The 15,176-nt window shown below is 42.8% G+C and overlaps 1 protein-coding gene across 1 annotated transcript in view; it reads right to left on the reverse strand.

The window, feature by feature from the left end:
- PGAP6 (post-GPI attachment to proteins 6) overlaps nucleotides 1-12,686 on the reverse strand; it is a 34,021-nt gene extending 21,335 nt beyond the window's left edge. Inside the window, exons 1-3 of the mRNA XM_074198992.1 lie at nucleotides 12,675-12,686; nucleotides 8,289-8,487; nucleotides 7,887-8,151 (exon numbers count right to left, since the gene is read on the reverse strand). Coding sequence (XP_074055093.1) covers nucleotides 7,887-8,151; nucleotides 8,289-8,487; nucleotides 12,675-12,686 — 476 coding nt within the window. The remainder of the gene's footprint in view (nucleotides 1-7,886; nucleotides 8,152-8,288; nucleotides 8,488-12,674) is intronic.
- Nucleotides 12,687-15,176: the final 2,490 nt, after the last annotated feature.

A 15,176-nucleotide genomic window follows, 5' to 3' on the forward strand; every position in this document is an offset into this window, starting at 1 on the left:
ACTTTTTATGGGACAACAATTACTAGATGATTCCCACTTTAGTGACCTTAGAGTCAAGAAAGCTGACAAAGCAGTTGTTTCAGAGATGATGCTGGGACAAAGCAGATTTGAGAAAAACAGAAAAACATTCCTATCTTACAACTAGGGAAAGGAATATACAAAGAGTAGGGTCATAAAATAGACAATGACAAAGCTAAATTCAGGTCTTCGGATCCTAGGAGGTATCTACTTAGCTTTGAATCTCTAGAGACAATTAGCTGGAGAAGAGGAGACAGGCACATGATGATCATTTTTTTTTGGCAAGGCAATTAGATAGGGAATTATTAAGTGTCTGAGGCTAGATTTGAACTCTGGTCCTCTTGACTCCAGGGCTGGTGCTCTATCCGCACTTTACCACCTAGCTGCCCAAAGATTTGTCAAACTTTTTTTTTATTGGGCAATAGGGTTAAGTAACTTGTCCAAGGTCACCCAGCTAGTACATATCAAGTGTCTGAATCCAAATTTGAACTCAGATCCTCCTGAGTCCAGGGGCGGTGCTCTATCTGCTTCACCACCTAGGTGTCCACAGGATGATCATCTTAAAATATCTTTTGGATCTTTTATTATTTCCTGATTCAGCTAACATCATTAGTTTTGTCTAAAAGCATGTAAAGTGATTCCATGTGGGGTTCACTTATTCTGCTTGGTCCAAATGACAAACCTTGGACAAAGGTGGACACAGATGTCACTTCAATATAATCATAAAACCAAAACCTTGCTACGGAGTATTTACTTTTTCACTGTCGATTTTTGAGCAGACATTATTAAACTACTTGTGAATATTAAAGACTAGAGACTTTTCACTTCAGGTAGAGGAGAGCCTGGATGACTTCTGAACATGCTTCCAGTTCTATGATTTCAGGTAGAGGTATTGACCTGATAAGGTTGTCAGTGACTCATACCAACCTCACCCTGAGGACTGCCTGGCCCCAAAGGGGTCCCTCAAGTTCATAAGCCATGAAGCCTATTTGATTTGTTTTATTGAATCAAGAGAGGATATGGGACCCACTGATCTATTCCAGGAACCAGAAAGGAACACTGAGAGTTGTGCTCAGAAATTCAAGCATAACAGTTGATCCCCCAACAAAGTGAGAACTAGGTGTCAGGATGTCCCGGAGTAGTTGACATAACCTAAATAGATCACATAGACCATGTGAGGCCCAGGGCCAACTCAGCTCCAGAGGGATTATTCTAAGCAAGGGACTCATTCCCAGAGAACCCTTTAAACACTGTGATAAACATGTATATCCTGTGGACAAGACAGGGAAAGCAAACCTTCTCCTCTGAACCCTTATTATGGATGTTCTCTTCCATGAAAGGAACTGTTCCTCTGAGTTCAGTTAGTGGTGTGATACCAAGGCAGCTGAAATAGGATTTGGGCAATGTAGGTCCAAATCCCAAATTCTGTCTTACTCCCTACATAATCTTCAGAAGATCCATTTCACTCTCAGTTTACTCATCTCCATGTTAGAGATAAAGATATTGGGGAGGTTCTAAGTAACCCAGACTGGGCCTGTCTCCCTCCATGGGCTTGAAGGTCCATTACCCCCATGCCTTGGATTATCCACTGCAGCAGGGGTTCTTGTCAAATTTCTCAATCAAGGCCAGGCCCCTCCAATTATGATTCATATATTGATCATATATTCCCAGTTTCTTGGGACAAAGCAATCAGATCCAATCTGGGTAAAATCTAACCTTGCCTCCTGCTTCATCTCTCTTCGGTTTTCTAATCAAAGTTAGCCCCTTCCTCTTCAAATTCCCTTCCCTCCCAAACCTCAGGAAGTTAATATGAGAAGTCATTTGAATTTTTTTTTTAGGTTTTTGCAAGGCAAATGGGGTTTAAGTGACTTACCCAAGGCCACACAGCTAAGGTAATTATTAACTGTCTGAGGCTGGATTTGAACTCAGGTACTCCTGACTCCAGGGCCACTGAGCCACCCCAAGTCATTTGAATTTAAAAACTATTTACTGACAGCTATTTTGTGTATGGCTCTGTGGTAGGCTCTAAGATGAAGTCAAAAGGGGAATTAGACATGTCCCTGCCCTCAAAACGCTCACAGTGGTTCAGGAGAGAAAAAAAACACATATAAATATTATGGTAATATGCTCCCATAAATTTCCCTCCAGTGATAAAAACTCACTCATCATGTCCACCTAAACAAACTAAGACACTGTGGTTTATCTCCTTATCTCTTCCTGGCACTGCAGCTAGGCCACTGGCAGATACCAGCTGCCTATCATTATCCCTCACTCTATCCAATAGCCAAGTCATCTCTTTTTTCCCATGTCTCTCATAATATCCTTTACATGACCTTTTCTGGATTAACCCATATATATATATATACACACACACACACACACACACACACGCACACACAAGCACACAGGTTATCTGCTCACATCCCCCTCCTGCTTCTTCATTACTCTCTGGGTGATCCCCAGCTTCAATTCTTTAGAGATCATGTTATAGTAACCCATAATATAAACAATGTGATAATTATATAAGAGTTAATAGAAAGCTAGGGATCTTCATTTCTGGTGAGAGGAGGGAAGGAATCAAGAAAGGCTTCATGGAGGATGTATCATTTGAATAGACTCTGAGAGGTGGGACAGACTGTCAATAAACAGACTGAGAACACAATGCAGTCAGGGTGGAAGGAGCAAAGAGAACAAAGACCAGAAGGTGGAAAAGTACAGAAAATGTTGTATTAGGAAAGTAAATAGTGCAGATTAGAGGGAGATACAGAGAAGAAATGAAAGTCTGAGGAGGATTGTGTTTTGTTGAAGGGAGGCTGGAGGTATCACCCAGGAGTAGGGAGTTCTCCCAATGAACTTCTATTCCCTCCATCCACAAAATAAAGAAATGAAAAAAGAGTCAAGATTGAGAACACAGAGTTTTAGGGGGATGGGAACAGCTTTTGAACAATAGCATCTGGTCACATCTCTAATACTCAGCACTGTTCCTCACACAGGACAGCACTTAAATAAAAGCTTATTGTGGAATGAATTGGTCTGGGTAATGTTATACAGAATATGCCTGTATTTCAATTCAATCCATTGAGATAATTAACATGTTATAACCCAATTCATTGTAATGTTGTAAAATCTTGTAGTTAGGGCCTTGGGCTATCTCAAATAAAAACAGATTATTCAATTATCCAGATTGATCTGAAATAACTAACCCTTTTCCATTATACCTCAATTCTTCCTCTTAGCATTAAAGATATTAGGCAGGGTTTGAAGAAAAAAATTAGGGTCATCAGTATATGCCTGTCTACCTATACTTTGAATGGGGTCAGAGGTAAGGAATGAAGTAACAGATACTCTAAAACTAAGAGCAGAAACTCCAGACTAACCCTGGAACCCCAGCACAGCCTCTTTTGATAGATGGCCCCTACAATACCAAAAATCATAGAAAATGGTAAGCAAACACAAAATGGTGGCATTGGCTAATCAGGGTTTCCTGTAGCCCCTAAAAAAAATGACCACATTTCAATCAAGTTATATTGACTTAAGAAATTAATGATGTTTGTCCATTCTTGAAGATCATGACATCAGAAGATTCATGACAAGCACAGAATTGGATTTGAGTGAGGGGCTGCTGTGCTAAGTCACCAGTCTCACTTTCTCTTCCAGAACCATCTGGGTCCAGTGGCCAGATATGAATTGAGATGGTCCTGGATGAGAAATTAAATTAAGAAATTAAAGCAAGAGACACAGGAGCTGTCTCAGAAACTACATTCCTGGAAAAACAGCTGGCAGAGGGAAAGGATCCCTTGAGGATGGTGACTTAGAAAACAGATAAGAAAATCCCAAAAATAAAAAAATCTTCTAGTCCTGAAGAGGACAGATTTGACACTCCCATCTCATTCATACATATTGCCCCAAAAGGATCAACTTAGTAGACTTTCCTTTGGAGAGTGTGTGTATATATATTCCAATACTTAAAAACACAGATATTCCAATCACATCCACCCTATACTCCCTTGGGATTTCAGAAGAAAAAGGGGTCTTAACTAAAAGGCTTGGTGACATAGGTCAGGCTTATAAAAATCAGACTCTTGACAGTTCAAATTAGATGCAATTAAAATTTGGCTGACCTCTTTACCCTAAGAAAACTACAAGAGCAAAATGTCAAATAGTCTGAAGAACAGGGTATAGTGGATTAAGGTAGGCAGAAAGATGATAGCTTGGACACCTAGTGGCAAAGAGTTCAGGAGTGTGGGGTACTGTGTGAACATGAAAGTATTTGTAAGCTGATCCACAACTAAATCACTATTTCATACCAAGGACCTCACTCTTTCAAACACACTTGAGACTCCCCTTTCCACCACAAATTCATAGCAGCTCTTTTTTTTTAAGGTTTTTTTTGCAAGGCAAATGGGGTTAAGTGGCTTGCCCAAGGCCACACAGCTAGGTAATTATTAAGTGTTTGAGGCCAGATTTGAACTCAGGTACTCCTGACTCCAGGGCCAGTGCTCTATCCACTGTGCCACCTAGTCGCCCCTTCCACCACAAATTCAACAAAAATTTAAGAGTTTATTGCAGTCAAGCAAGAAAAAGGGACACAGAATTGGAGACAAGTTCAGTGACTCCTTCAAACATACCCTTCATAGTAGGGAGTAAGATTTGGGTCCAGGTACCACCACATCAAGTATACAACCCTACCATTCCTCTGGTTCTCTAGCCAGATTTGAATGTGCAAGAAGCCCAGTGCTCACGGATACTTCAGCCACTGAATAACATTTAGGCCACGACTCACAAACACCAGGGAAAGATAAAGAAGCCAGAGAAAACCCTGCCTCATAATCACGGAGCCCCCCCCCCAACTGTGCCTGCCTCTTCAAGTATTCCCTCATGAGTCTGAGCAGGGAGGGAGGTGAGCAGAGGCCAAAAGTTCTGGTCTGGAAACCTTCCCTGCCATTCAATACATCAATCTTGGGGAAACCTCTGGCCTGTTCCTGCACCCTGGCCTATTAGGCTCTAGTCGAATGGAAAGAACTAAGGCTAAGGAAAATAAGAATCTCTCTAGGCTTACAGCCCAACCTGCAGACCCATGTAGAATCAATCCATGGGGACTCTGTGGTTCTCCTGAGGCTGGCCAAGCCTTGCTCTAAGAGCAGTTCTGGAATATGGTTTGGAGATGAGGGGGCAGGGGAAGGTAAGACAAAGGATAAGCAATGGTAAGACAAAGAATAAACTGGAGGGGTGACTCTTGGACAGACAAAATAGTCCAAGTACCCAGATTTTAATCCTACAGGTAAGAAGGTAAAAAGGAGGAATGAGGAAACTGGTGCTGAATCAATTAAATCAGAAATTCAATACTCAGAGAATTAAAACAGACCTTTATTCCAAACAATGCAAACCTAGAAGGCACTCCTGGAAGGAACAGGAGCCAAAGAGAAATATTCAGAGAAGTTAAGAGGATAGTAGAAAATAAATTACTCTGAAACACTCTGGTAGGGATATCAAAACTCAACCTTTTTCTTTGTCTGATTTTTCTTCCTCCTTTCATTCTTTTTTCTTTTTAAACTCTCTTCTTTGACCTCTGTATTTCTGAGATTATCTCTAAACAGCCATCAACAGCCTCCTAATTTGCTCTATTTGCTTCCAGGGCTGTTTCTCCCTCCTCCTTCCCTGCCCCCCCCCAAAGAAGTAGCTGCCAAAATAATTCTAAAGCACAGCTCTTTCCCACCAAAAAACTTTCCTATGTCTGCTTAGCCTATGATTTAAAACACGCTACAATCTGGTTTCAGCATGTACCTTTCTATACCTGTTTCACATTATTCCCTTTCATGGATTCCAATCAACAATTCTGCATGTAACTTAAACTCAGCATTCCATCTCCTACCTTTGCACACCTTGGCTCACAGGCACCTTGAGGGAGAGACAGAAGGCAGCATGTGCCAGGTAAGCCAAACTATCACTACCGAGGCTGTTGCCTTGACCATCATCACCTCTCAACTCCTGGCAAGGGAACAGCCTATATCCAAAAACCTTGAAAATAGCAGTGACCCCTACTAGCAAGTCCCCAGACCCTATAGATAACATGGAGGGGATAAATTATTGAGAAGGGGGCCTAACTTGTTCATAACTAGAAGTCAGGTGCTGACCAAATGCAGGAGGTGAAGCACAGGAGTTCTGGGGATGGCAGCATCCCTTCCCCCCTCATTGGGAAAATGGATCATTTGGAGAAGGAACCAACCATTCCAATAACCACCATGTCAGGAAAGTCAAACCACCACTACCTCCACTTCCCTTCAGACTTTGGGGAAGACGGCTTGGGACTCAAGGTCCCAGTACTTCCTAAACATCTAGGTTATTATCCTGGGATGCAGTCCATGCCCGGATGCAGCCTAGCAGCTGTTCTGTGAATGTTCCAGTCCCAGCTACTCAAGACCCAGAAAAGAAAGTTCCTGTCATGAAACCTTTCCACCTGATTTGTGGTGGAAATCTTTCATTGTCATCTTGCCCATTAGAATGTGAGATCTTGAGAGGTGGAGCTGCCTTGCTATTCTATTTGCATTTCCAGTATTTATCACAGTGTTTAAGAATTTAATAAATGCTTGATGCATTCATTCATACTTATAATACCCTTCCTACCTCTTTACTTCATCCTCTTGCCTTGCCTAATCTCCCTGTTAGTTGTCTCTTCTTCCTCAATTTTGTGTTTACTTATCATACATAGGTATGTTGGATCTCTCACAGCAACAGTTAATTTTTTTTATCTTTGAAGATTGTGACTCTTGAATAAATATAGGGCAGGATTTAATAAAACTCTGAATTACCAAGTCAACAAACCTCCCACTGGCCCATCTTATTATTTTGTCTGATTTGAAAGCTAAATAAGATTCCATTCCCCCCCAAAAAAAGTTGCCACTTAATTTTGTCATGCGGATTCTCCCCCCCATCTCTTGAAGCAATACTCTACAAGAAAAGGGGAAACAGCTAAAGGGTTGGACTTTAAGAAATAACCTCAAAGTTTCCCTGGATGCTGAGGTCCCAGGAAATTCTAGAGGGTGGTGAAAGGAAAAAGAGAGCATTTCTCCAGGTGTGGTTACCAAGAGTGACCCATAAATAGGGTTTTGTCAAGTCTCAAAGGTCACAGCCCCACCCCAACTCACAATTATTTTATCTCCACATCCTGGGCACGAGGAAGTGAGGCCGGCACCTAATCTCTGGAATTCTCCTCCAGAATCCAGCCCTCCACTCCTTCGGTCAAGAAATCATTAACCAATTAAATGAGGCACGCAGGAGGCAGCGACTCGTTGCAAGGAGCCCCAGAACTGGGTCTGCGGTCTCTCATGAAACAAAGCCGCTCCCTGCCAACTCCAGCGCGCCGGGGGCACTTACCTCCGCATCCACAGCTGGCATCCCTCCACCAGCGCCTCCCGGGGGAGGGCTCCGGGGCAGGAGGGCGCAGCCCCTGCCCCGGGCGCGAGCCCCCACTGCTCTGGCCCTGCTCCGGGGGGCCCTCGGGGCTGGGCTGGCACACACAGCGGGTGCTTAATACAAGCTCGGGTCCCTGGGTCCTGTCCCTCTCAAAGTCTGCCAGATCCCTGGGCAGAGAGGGAGGCTGGCGGCGGAGGGGGAGCTCTGCCCCCTTGGCGTGGGCTTCCAAGGACGCTCCCCACCCCAGACACCCAGACAGCCCGGGGGTCTTTTCTAAAGACGAGGAGGAGGATGCTCCGCACACCCAATTCTAGTGCCTTCCGCTCCTCCGGGGGAACTTTTCAGGTGAAATAATAGTTATATAATAATAATAATGACTAATTTTACAGAAGGGGAAACTGAGGCCAAGGTCAGGCGAGTCCCGAGCCCCCCGCCCGGCGCGCGCCCCGACTCACCGGGGCCGCCGCTGGCGTTGCCCGCCGGGAGCGCGCTGCCCCCCGCGGCCGCCCCGCGGCTCAGGCTGAGGAGCAGCAGCCACGCCAACGGCCCCGCCGCCGCCGCGGCCCGGCCCATGGCTCGGCCGCGCTGGGCCCCGCTCTATCCGGCCTGCGGCCCCGGCCCCCGGCCGCCCGCGCCCCGGCCGCCCGCGCCGCCTCCGCCGCCGCCGCCGCCGCTTCTGCCCGGGGCGCCCATCGCCGCGGCCGCTCCGAGCCGCCGCCGCTCCGGCGCCCGGGGCCACTTCCGCCGGCAGGCCCCGCCCCCGCGGCCGGCCCCGCCCCCGCCGCCCCCCCGCACTCACCTGTCCCGCCGCCCCCCGCGGCCGGCCCCGCCCCCGCCGCCCCCCCCCCCGCACTCACCTGTCCCGCCGCCCCCCGCGGCCCTCCCTTGCTCCGAGACACGCGGATAACGGGGATGGAAAATCCTCCGCTGTTCAGACTCGGTGCGGCCCCGCAGTCGGGAGGGCCAGAGTTCAAGTGCGACCTCCCGCGGGCTACACGCCGCACCCCTTTTTGCCCCAATTTCCCCATACTTCCAAGGGTTGTACCGAGGATCGAACTGTAAAAGCAGAACAGCTCTCTAAATGTTCACTACCATCATTATTACTTCTACACTAAGACTTATTGGACTATTTTATTTCTCTTTTTTTATTACTAATAAAATAATATCTGTCCTTCATTCTCTTTTTTTTAAGATTTTATTTATTTTGAGTTTTACCATTTTTCCCCAATCTTACTTCCCTCCCCCCCCCCCCCCCCCCGCAGAAGGCAATTTGTCAATTTTTTTTTTTTAGGTTTTTGCAAGGCTTGCCCAAGGCTAGGTCATCTTTAAGTGTCCAGGTACTCCTGACCCCAGGGCCACCTAGCCGCCCCAATTTGCCAGTCTTGACATTGCTTCCATTGGTCTTCATTCTCAAAGAAGACCATGACATCATGAAGGTGATGCTATGACTGGCGCATGAATTGGGTTTCAGTGAGGGGGTGCCCTCTGAGTCACCAGCCCCACTTCTCCTCCAGAGCCACCTGGTCCAGGGGTCAGGTATGAATCAGAACTCCTGGATGCTGGGCCATCAGACTCAAGTAACTTGCCCAAGGCCACACAGTAAGCCTCAGAGGCTGCATTCTCCTGACTAAAAGACCAGTGCTCTATACATTAGGCCATCTAGCTGACCTGAATTCTTGGCTACTAGTAGAAATGATAGGGAAAGGGACGAAACTTATTCAGAAACAAAAGTAAAAAATATACAATTTAAGATTAAAAATGATGTAAAAGTGAAAGGTATCAATAAACTTTTTTTGAGTCAAGTAGTGAGGTTAAACTGAGTTCTTAAAAATGCCATCTCAATACCAAGTCTGCCTATATGAAATGAGGGATTTAGACCAAATTACTGATCTCTCAATGTTTCAGGAACAGAAAGTTTGCAAAAAACTTTAGATATAATATATGTATCATAAAGCTTTGTTGGTGTGTTCTTTTTATAGGTAGAAGGGGGAAGGAGGTGAATGGAAAGGGCTAAACCTGAGAATGAGGTTAGGATAGACCAGAGTCTGGTCTCGGAGAAGGTTTAGGAACTGGGAGGAAATGTTAGGGATGATTCTTCAGGGTGGGGACTGGTTCTTTTTTTATTTTTCTTTGTATCCCCAACTCTTGGCATAGTACCTGGCAGATTGTAAGCAAAGTCAAGGTCAGGACTCAAACAAGGAGAAGTTGGAATAGAATCACAGGTTCTCACTATTGAAGGGTCCCTAGAGTCTAACCTGACCTGAGATGAGTCCCTTCTACCATAACAAAACAATCCCTCATCCTTTGCTGGAAACCTTAGTGAGGTCCAAGGCAGTGCATTTGAATAATTCTAATTGTTAGGAAATTTTTCTTTTCATTAAACCTCTTTCTCTCTGCCTTCTGCCCACAGTTCTCAATTCTGCTTTCTATGGCCATGGAGAACAAGTTTCTATATGACAGTCTTTATCCTAGTAGTTTAGGTCCAACATTTTTTTTAAAGATTTTATTTATTTTGTTTTACAATTTTTCCCCTAATCTTCATCCTTACATTCCTCCCCCAACCCCCCACAGAAGGCAATTTGCCAGTCTTTACATTGTTTCCATGGTATACACTTATCCAAATTGAATGGGATGAGAGAGAAATCACATCCTCAAGGAAGAAACATAAAGTATAAGAGAGAGCAAGATCAGACAATAAGATATTAGGGTTTTTTCCCCTAAATTTGAGGTAATAGTCCTTGGTCTTTGTTCAAACTCCACAGTTGTTTCTCGGGATACAGATGGTATTCTCCATTGCAGACAGCCCCAAATTGTCCCTGATAGTTGTACTGATGGAATGAGCAAGTGTTTAGGTCCAATATTGAAATGAACAGAAGCAGCTAAGTGGTGTTAGTCCTGGGGTCAGAAAGACTCATCTTCCTGTGTTCAGATTTGGCCTCAAACACTTAGTAACTGTGTGACCCTGGGCAAGTCACTTAACCCTGTTTGCTTCAGTTCCTCATCTGTAAAGTAAGTTGGAAAAGGAAATGACAATCCTCTCCAGTATCTTGGCCAAGAAAATCCCAAGTAGAATCTAAAAGAATGACCATAACTGAAAGCTATGAACATCAAAAATTGCAATGAAATATGACAGTCATGAAGGCATTCATCAGTTAACAAAAGGTATATTAATATCCCATAGAATAGAAAGATTCACTCAATATGGATATATCAGTCCATACCAGCTCAGGTAGAGTTGCTATTCTGGATTCTATATGGAAACATGTCTGCAAAGTAGAGCAAGAAGTGTTGACTTGCATGGCCTTGTGTTATTCTCCAAGTCTGAAGAATATATGAATGGTTTTTTTTGATGTCCTTTTATGAACTAGAACTTTCATCAGTTTGACCTTAGTCCACTGGGAGGCTAGGTCACTGGCTAATTTGGCTTGAGACTTAGTGCTTTAGGGCCTTAATCAAGGCTTGGGGATAGTTTCCTTGGCTTGGAAAAATAATAGAATTAGCATAGAACTAGAATAGAACTAAAAGAGAGAAACCTTGACCTATCTCACCCAATCTAGCAGATAGAAACTGGTAGGGAAATCAATGCCCTTAGAGGAAATAGCTCAGCCTAATAGAAGAGCAACTTGTCCATGCCCTACCCTTGTGAGCTTCAGGAGGATTCTCTGAAAAAAAAAAGAAAGGATATGAAGACCTTTCTGTTCCAGACTTGTGAGTTTGCTTGGGGCGGTGTGTTCTACACACTTGTACCTCATTACCTTTGTACTTTTTAATTCTTGCCTACTCTGCCTCACATGGACTTTGTGAGATTTATAAAGCAGTGTGCCCCAGGTTTTTATAAGAAATTATTCATAATCACAGTTCTTGCTATAAAGCAGTGGAAATATTGGAAAGAAAAAATATGTTTTAATCTGTACACCTTGCATTTACCCCACCCCCACCCCTTTGTCCAAGCTAAGAGAAAGGTCAATGAACTTTTAGTTAAATTCCTTTCCCTTCCCTAGCAAAGACTCCCAGTAAATCCCTACCCCCCGGCTATGAGAAAAGGTCAATGAATTTTTAGTAAAGTATATTGCCCCTCCTAGGTAAAAAGCTAGGTCTAATCAATAAAACATAGATCCCTACTTTAGCCTGAAGGGATTAAGTCTTTTGAGCTACTTCCCCTTATCTGCATATCCCTCATTACCTCATCTCTGCTTTTTGAGTTGATGGCCTCAATTAACATATCTCCCCACACCCAGGTACTCCTTAAAAGCTCTGCCCACTCAGTTGATCTGTTCTTTTGCCCTTGGAGGACAATCCATTCTGGGGGAGCATCATCTGCCAAACTCTTCTGCCCCCATGCCCTTCTCTACTACTTGTCTGCTATTTATACTGCTTCTTTTACAGTGAAACTAGCCCACCTCTGGGGAGTATGATTTCCATAAACTCTTTCACCTTCTTCTTACTTCCATTGAAACTCATTATTTTGCTGCTTCTCCAAAGAACTTGACCTTTGAATTTTTTGTAGTCACTTATGAACTTTTTATAATAACCTGTGAACTTTTGCAGTAACCTATGAATTAAAGTCTAGACTTTTCTTACATTCCTGAGTCATGGACTGGTGAATTCTTCACTCCCAAATGATCTTTAAGTCCCTTTTTCCAAGCCTATTTCCTTCCAGACAACCTCTTCTAAAAAGCTAATTAAATCTACTGTTTGATTGTTAAGGGAAAACACATTGGTAAGGGTTTATGAGTTGTAGCATTAAGAGGTTGCTGCTGAACTTTTGGGTATCAATCTATCAATCCCAGTTTAAAGTTTAGGAGTAAATCCAGAAGTGATGCCTCACAAGTGAAAAGTAATATAGGAGGTCCAAAGAAAGAGAAATTATTGTTTCTTTGTAATGAGAGAAATAGAATCAGAAATGGCTTTGGAAAGGTGGTAATAATATAGACCTAGATTTTATAGGTTGACTAAGAATTCAGATGAGATGGGCCATTCTAGACACTGGCAAGTTTGAGCAGGAAAGCTCAAGGCACATTCAGAGGTCATCAAATAGTCCAGATGATATAGAAAATTATGAATGTAGCAGAAACAAAATCTGTAATTTTTTAATGCTGTTAAAATCTGGGGATCTTGTTAAGGGTGTGGAAAGGCTCTTGAGATGTAAGACATCTCTATTGTTTCATTGTTTAAAGTAAAATTTGTATCCTTTCTCTTAATTTCCAACCCTCAGTCTTCAAGCTTCTACCTGGTTCCTCTACCTGGTTGCCCATAGTGTCCAGATAAGAGGCAAACCTGAGCTGCACATGGGCTCACTGGCTCTTTTTATCTGGCCCAATCAGCTCTCTGTGACTGTCTTTCCTTATCTCCCTCTCCCAGTGTTTGTCTCAGTCTCTATCTATCAAGCCACCACCCCTAGCCTTTTGTTATTGATTCTGGCTTAAATGCTTGTTGACCCTTTGAGAAGAAATGTTTCTTTAACTTGTTTACTTTGCTATATTTCCTAATAAAATCCTGAGCAGTTTTAACATCCCAGAGAGAGAGAGAGAGAGAGAGAGAGAAAGAGAGAGAGAGAGAGAGAGCATGAAAATTCCACCGTCTTTCAGTGGCCCCTAAATTCCTATGCTTATCTGGTTATCCCTAAAATCCCATTGGCTACACAGATAAAATGAAACAAATTTTTCTTATCAGGATTTTTTTTGCCAAAGCAAAGTTCTCTGTTTCTAAAATCCCATTGTCAGAGAGTTTAAAGATTCCTTGATGGTTATTATAGGGTTAGAAGGGTCTTTAAGTCAACTGGCATCCTCTAGCATATATATCCTTAACTCCTGTCACTCAGGCTCCTCAGTCCTTACCACTTAAGAAACCAGCCCATTCATTTTTTAAAATTAAATTTTATTTTCACCAAGATCTAACAACTCTCCCTCCCTTTTCTCTCCCCACTCCCCTCACACATTGAAAAACCAAGAAAAACAAAACTCATTGACTGTGTCTTTAAAAATGTCTTAGTCTGCACTCTTGAGTTCATCAGCTTTGTACCAGGAAATGGGTAGCATGTTTCATCAAGAGACCTCTGAATTGTTATTGGTCATTGATTTATCAGAGTTCCTAAGTCTTTGAAAATTGTGGCTTTTTTAACTTATTGTTATTGCCTAAATTGTTCTCTTGGTTCTGCTCACTTCACTTTTGTATCAGTTCATACCAGACTTCCTAAATTTCTCTGAAACCATCCTCTTCATCATTTCTCACAGCACAACAATCTTCATTATATTCATATGCCATAATTTGTTGAGTCATTTCCCAATCGATGGGCAGTTTCCAATTCTTTGATACCACAGAAAAAAATACATAATTATTTTTGTTCATATGGATCATTTTACTCTTTCTTATCTCTTTGAAGGTATTGAACTAGTAGCAGTATCACTGGACCAAAGGACATACACAGTTTAATAGTTTTTTTGAGGCATAGTCTCAAAATTGCTTCCTGGAATGACTAGAATACTCTGTAGTTCCACCAACAGTGTACTAATGTACTTATTCTCCCTTAGCTCCTCTAGCATTTGTTTGGTCACCTTTTTCAATCTGATACAATCCCTTCATTTTACAGCTAAGGAATCTGGGGCCAAGTCAATTAAGTGCTGCTAATATATGATAAAATTAGAACTGAAAACCAAGTCTTTTTGCTCCAAATCCAGTATTCTTTCTCCTACACTACATTAACTAGAAATCTGGCCTTTTGCCATCTCTGGGCAATAATAGCTCACATTGTCAGAGCACTTGTCAGTTTACAAAGCATATTTCTCAGAACAGCTGTTCCAAATCCTTTTCTTCTGCAGCCCCCAAATCCATTTCCTTTCCCCTCACTCTCAGCAGATGACTCAACTCCTGATATTACCCAAAAGATTGAGGCTATCTCTATCTCCCTTCCATGATTCCCCACTCTACCCCCCCCCAACCCCTCTTCCTATTTCAATGTCTTCCATTATCTTCTCTTCCAAGCTCAAAAGAGGTAGTATTAGTGTAGAGGTCATCATATCCAAGTTAACTAAGTGCTGTACCTTTTGGAGTTATTGCCTATTGATAATTCTATTCAACAAACATATACACAAATGTCATATATAAACCGTAATCCTTTCCGTATTGTGATTTTTTTCCATCGAAGTTTCAATATATTGCAGGTTGACATAAAAAAATTAAACAGGAATTGGGGGGTATTTTGCAGAAGGGGCAGATGACACAGAGCCTATGACCAAATACTTAACCCAGATTTTACAATAAGGTACTGTAAACACCCCATAAAAGAAAAAGAAAAAATTTAGTCTTCTCTGGTACAAAAGGAGAACCCCAAAATCCTGCACTGTGGAATGACAACTATATTTATTTAGACTCAAATACATAGAGTATAATATACATCTGCCTCCAAAGCTGTGTTAAACCCTAAACTATATAAGTGGAAGGAATTCTGTTCCCTACTTGCAAAGAATTTACAGACTAGCTAGGAATAAGATGAAAGATAATTCACAGTACAAGGCAAAATATACTGACAGCATTCAGAGATCCACCTGAGGCTATGTGGAGCAGGAAAAGTTTCTTAGCAAATTCTTGGCAAATTTTTGAAAAACTATTAAACTGTGTATGTCCTTTGGCCCAGTGAAACTGCTACTAGTTCAGTACCTCCAAAGAGCTAATGAACAGAGATGAGGCTGATCCTGCCTAGGCTATAGGGACTCAGAAATCAATGACTGGGTGGGCATAGACCCTAT

Source organism: Macrotis lagotis, chromosome 8 (genome assembly GCF_037893015.1).
Source record: "Macrotis lagotis isolate mMagLag1 chromosome 8, bilby.v1.9.chrom.fasta, whole genome shotgun sequence".
Taxonomy (NCBI): domain Eukaryota; kingdom Metazoa; phylum Chordata; class Mammalia; order Peramelemorphia; family Peramelidae; genus Macrotis; species Macrotis lagotis.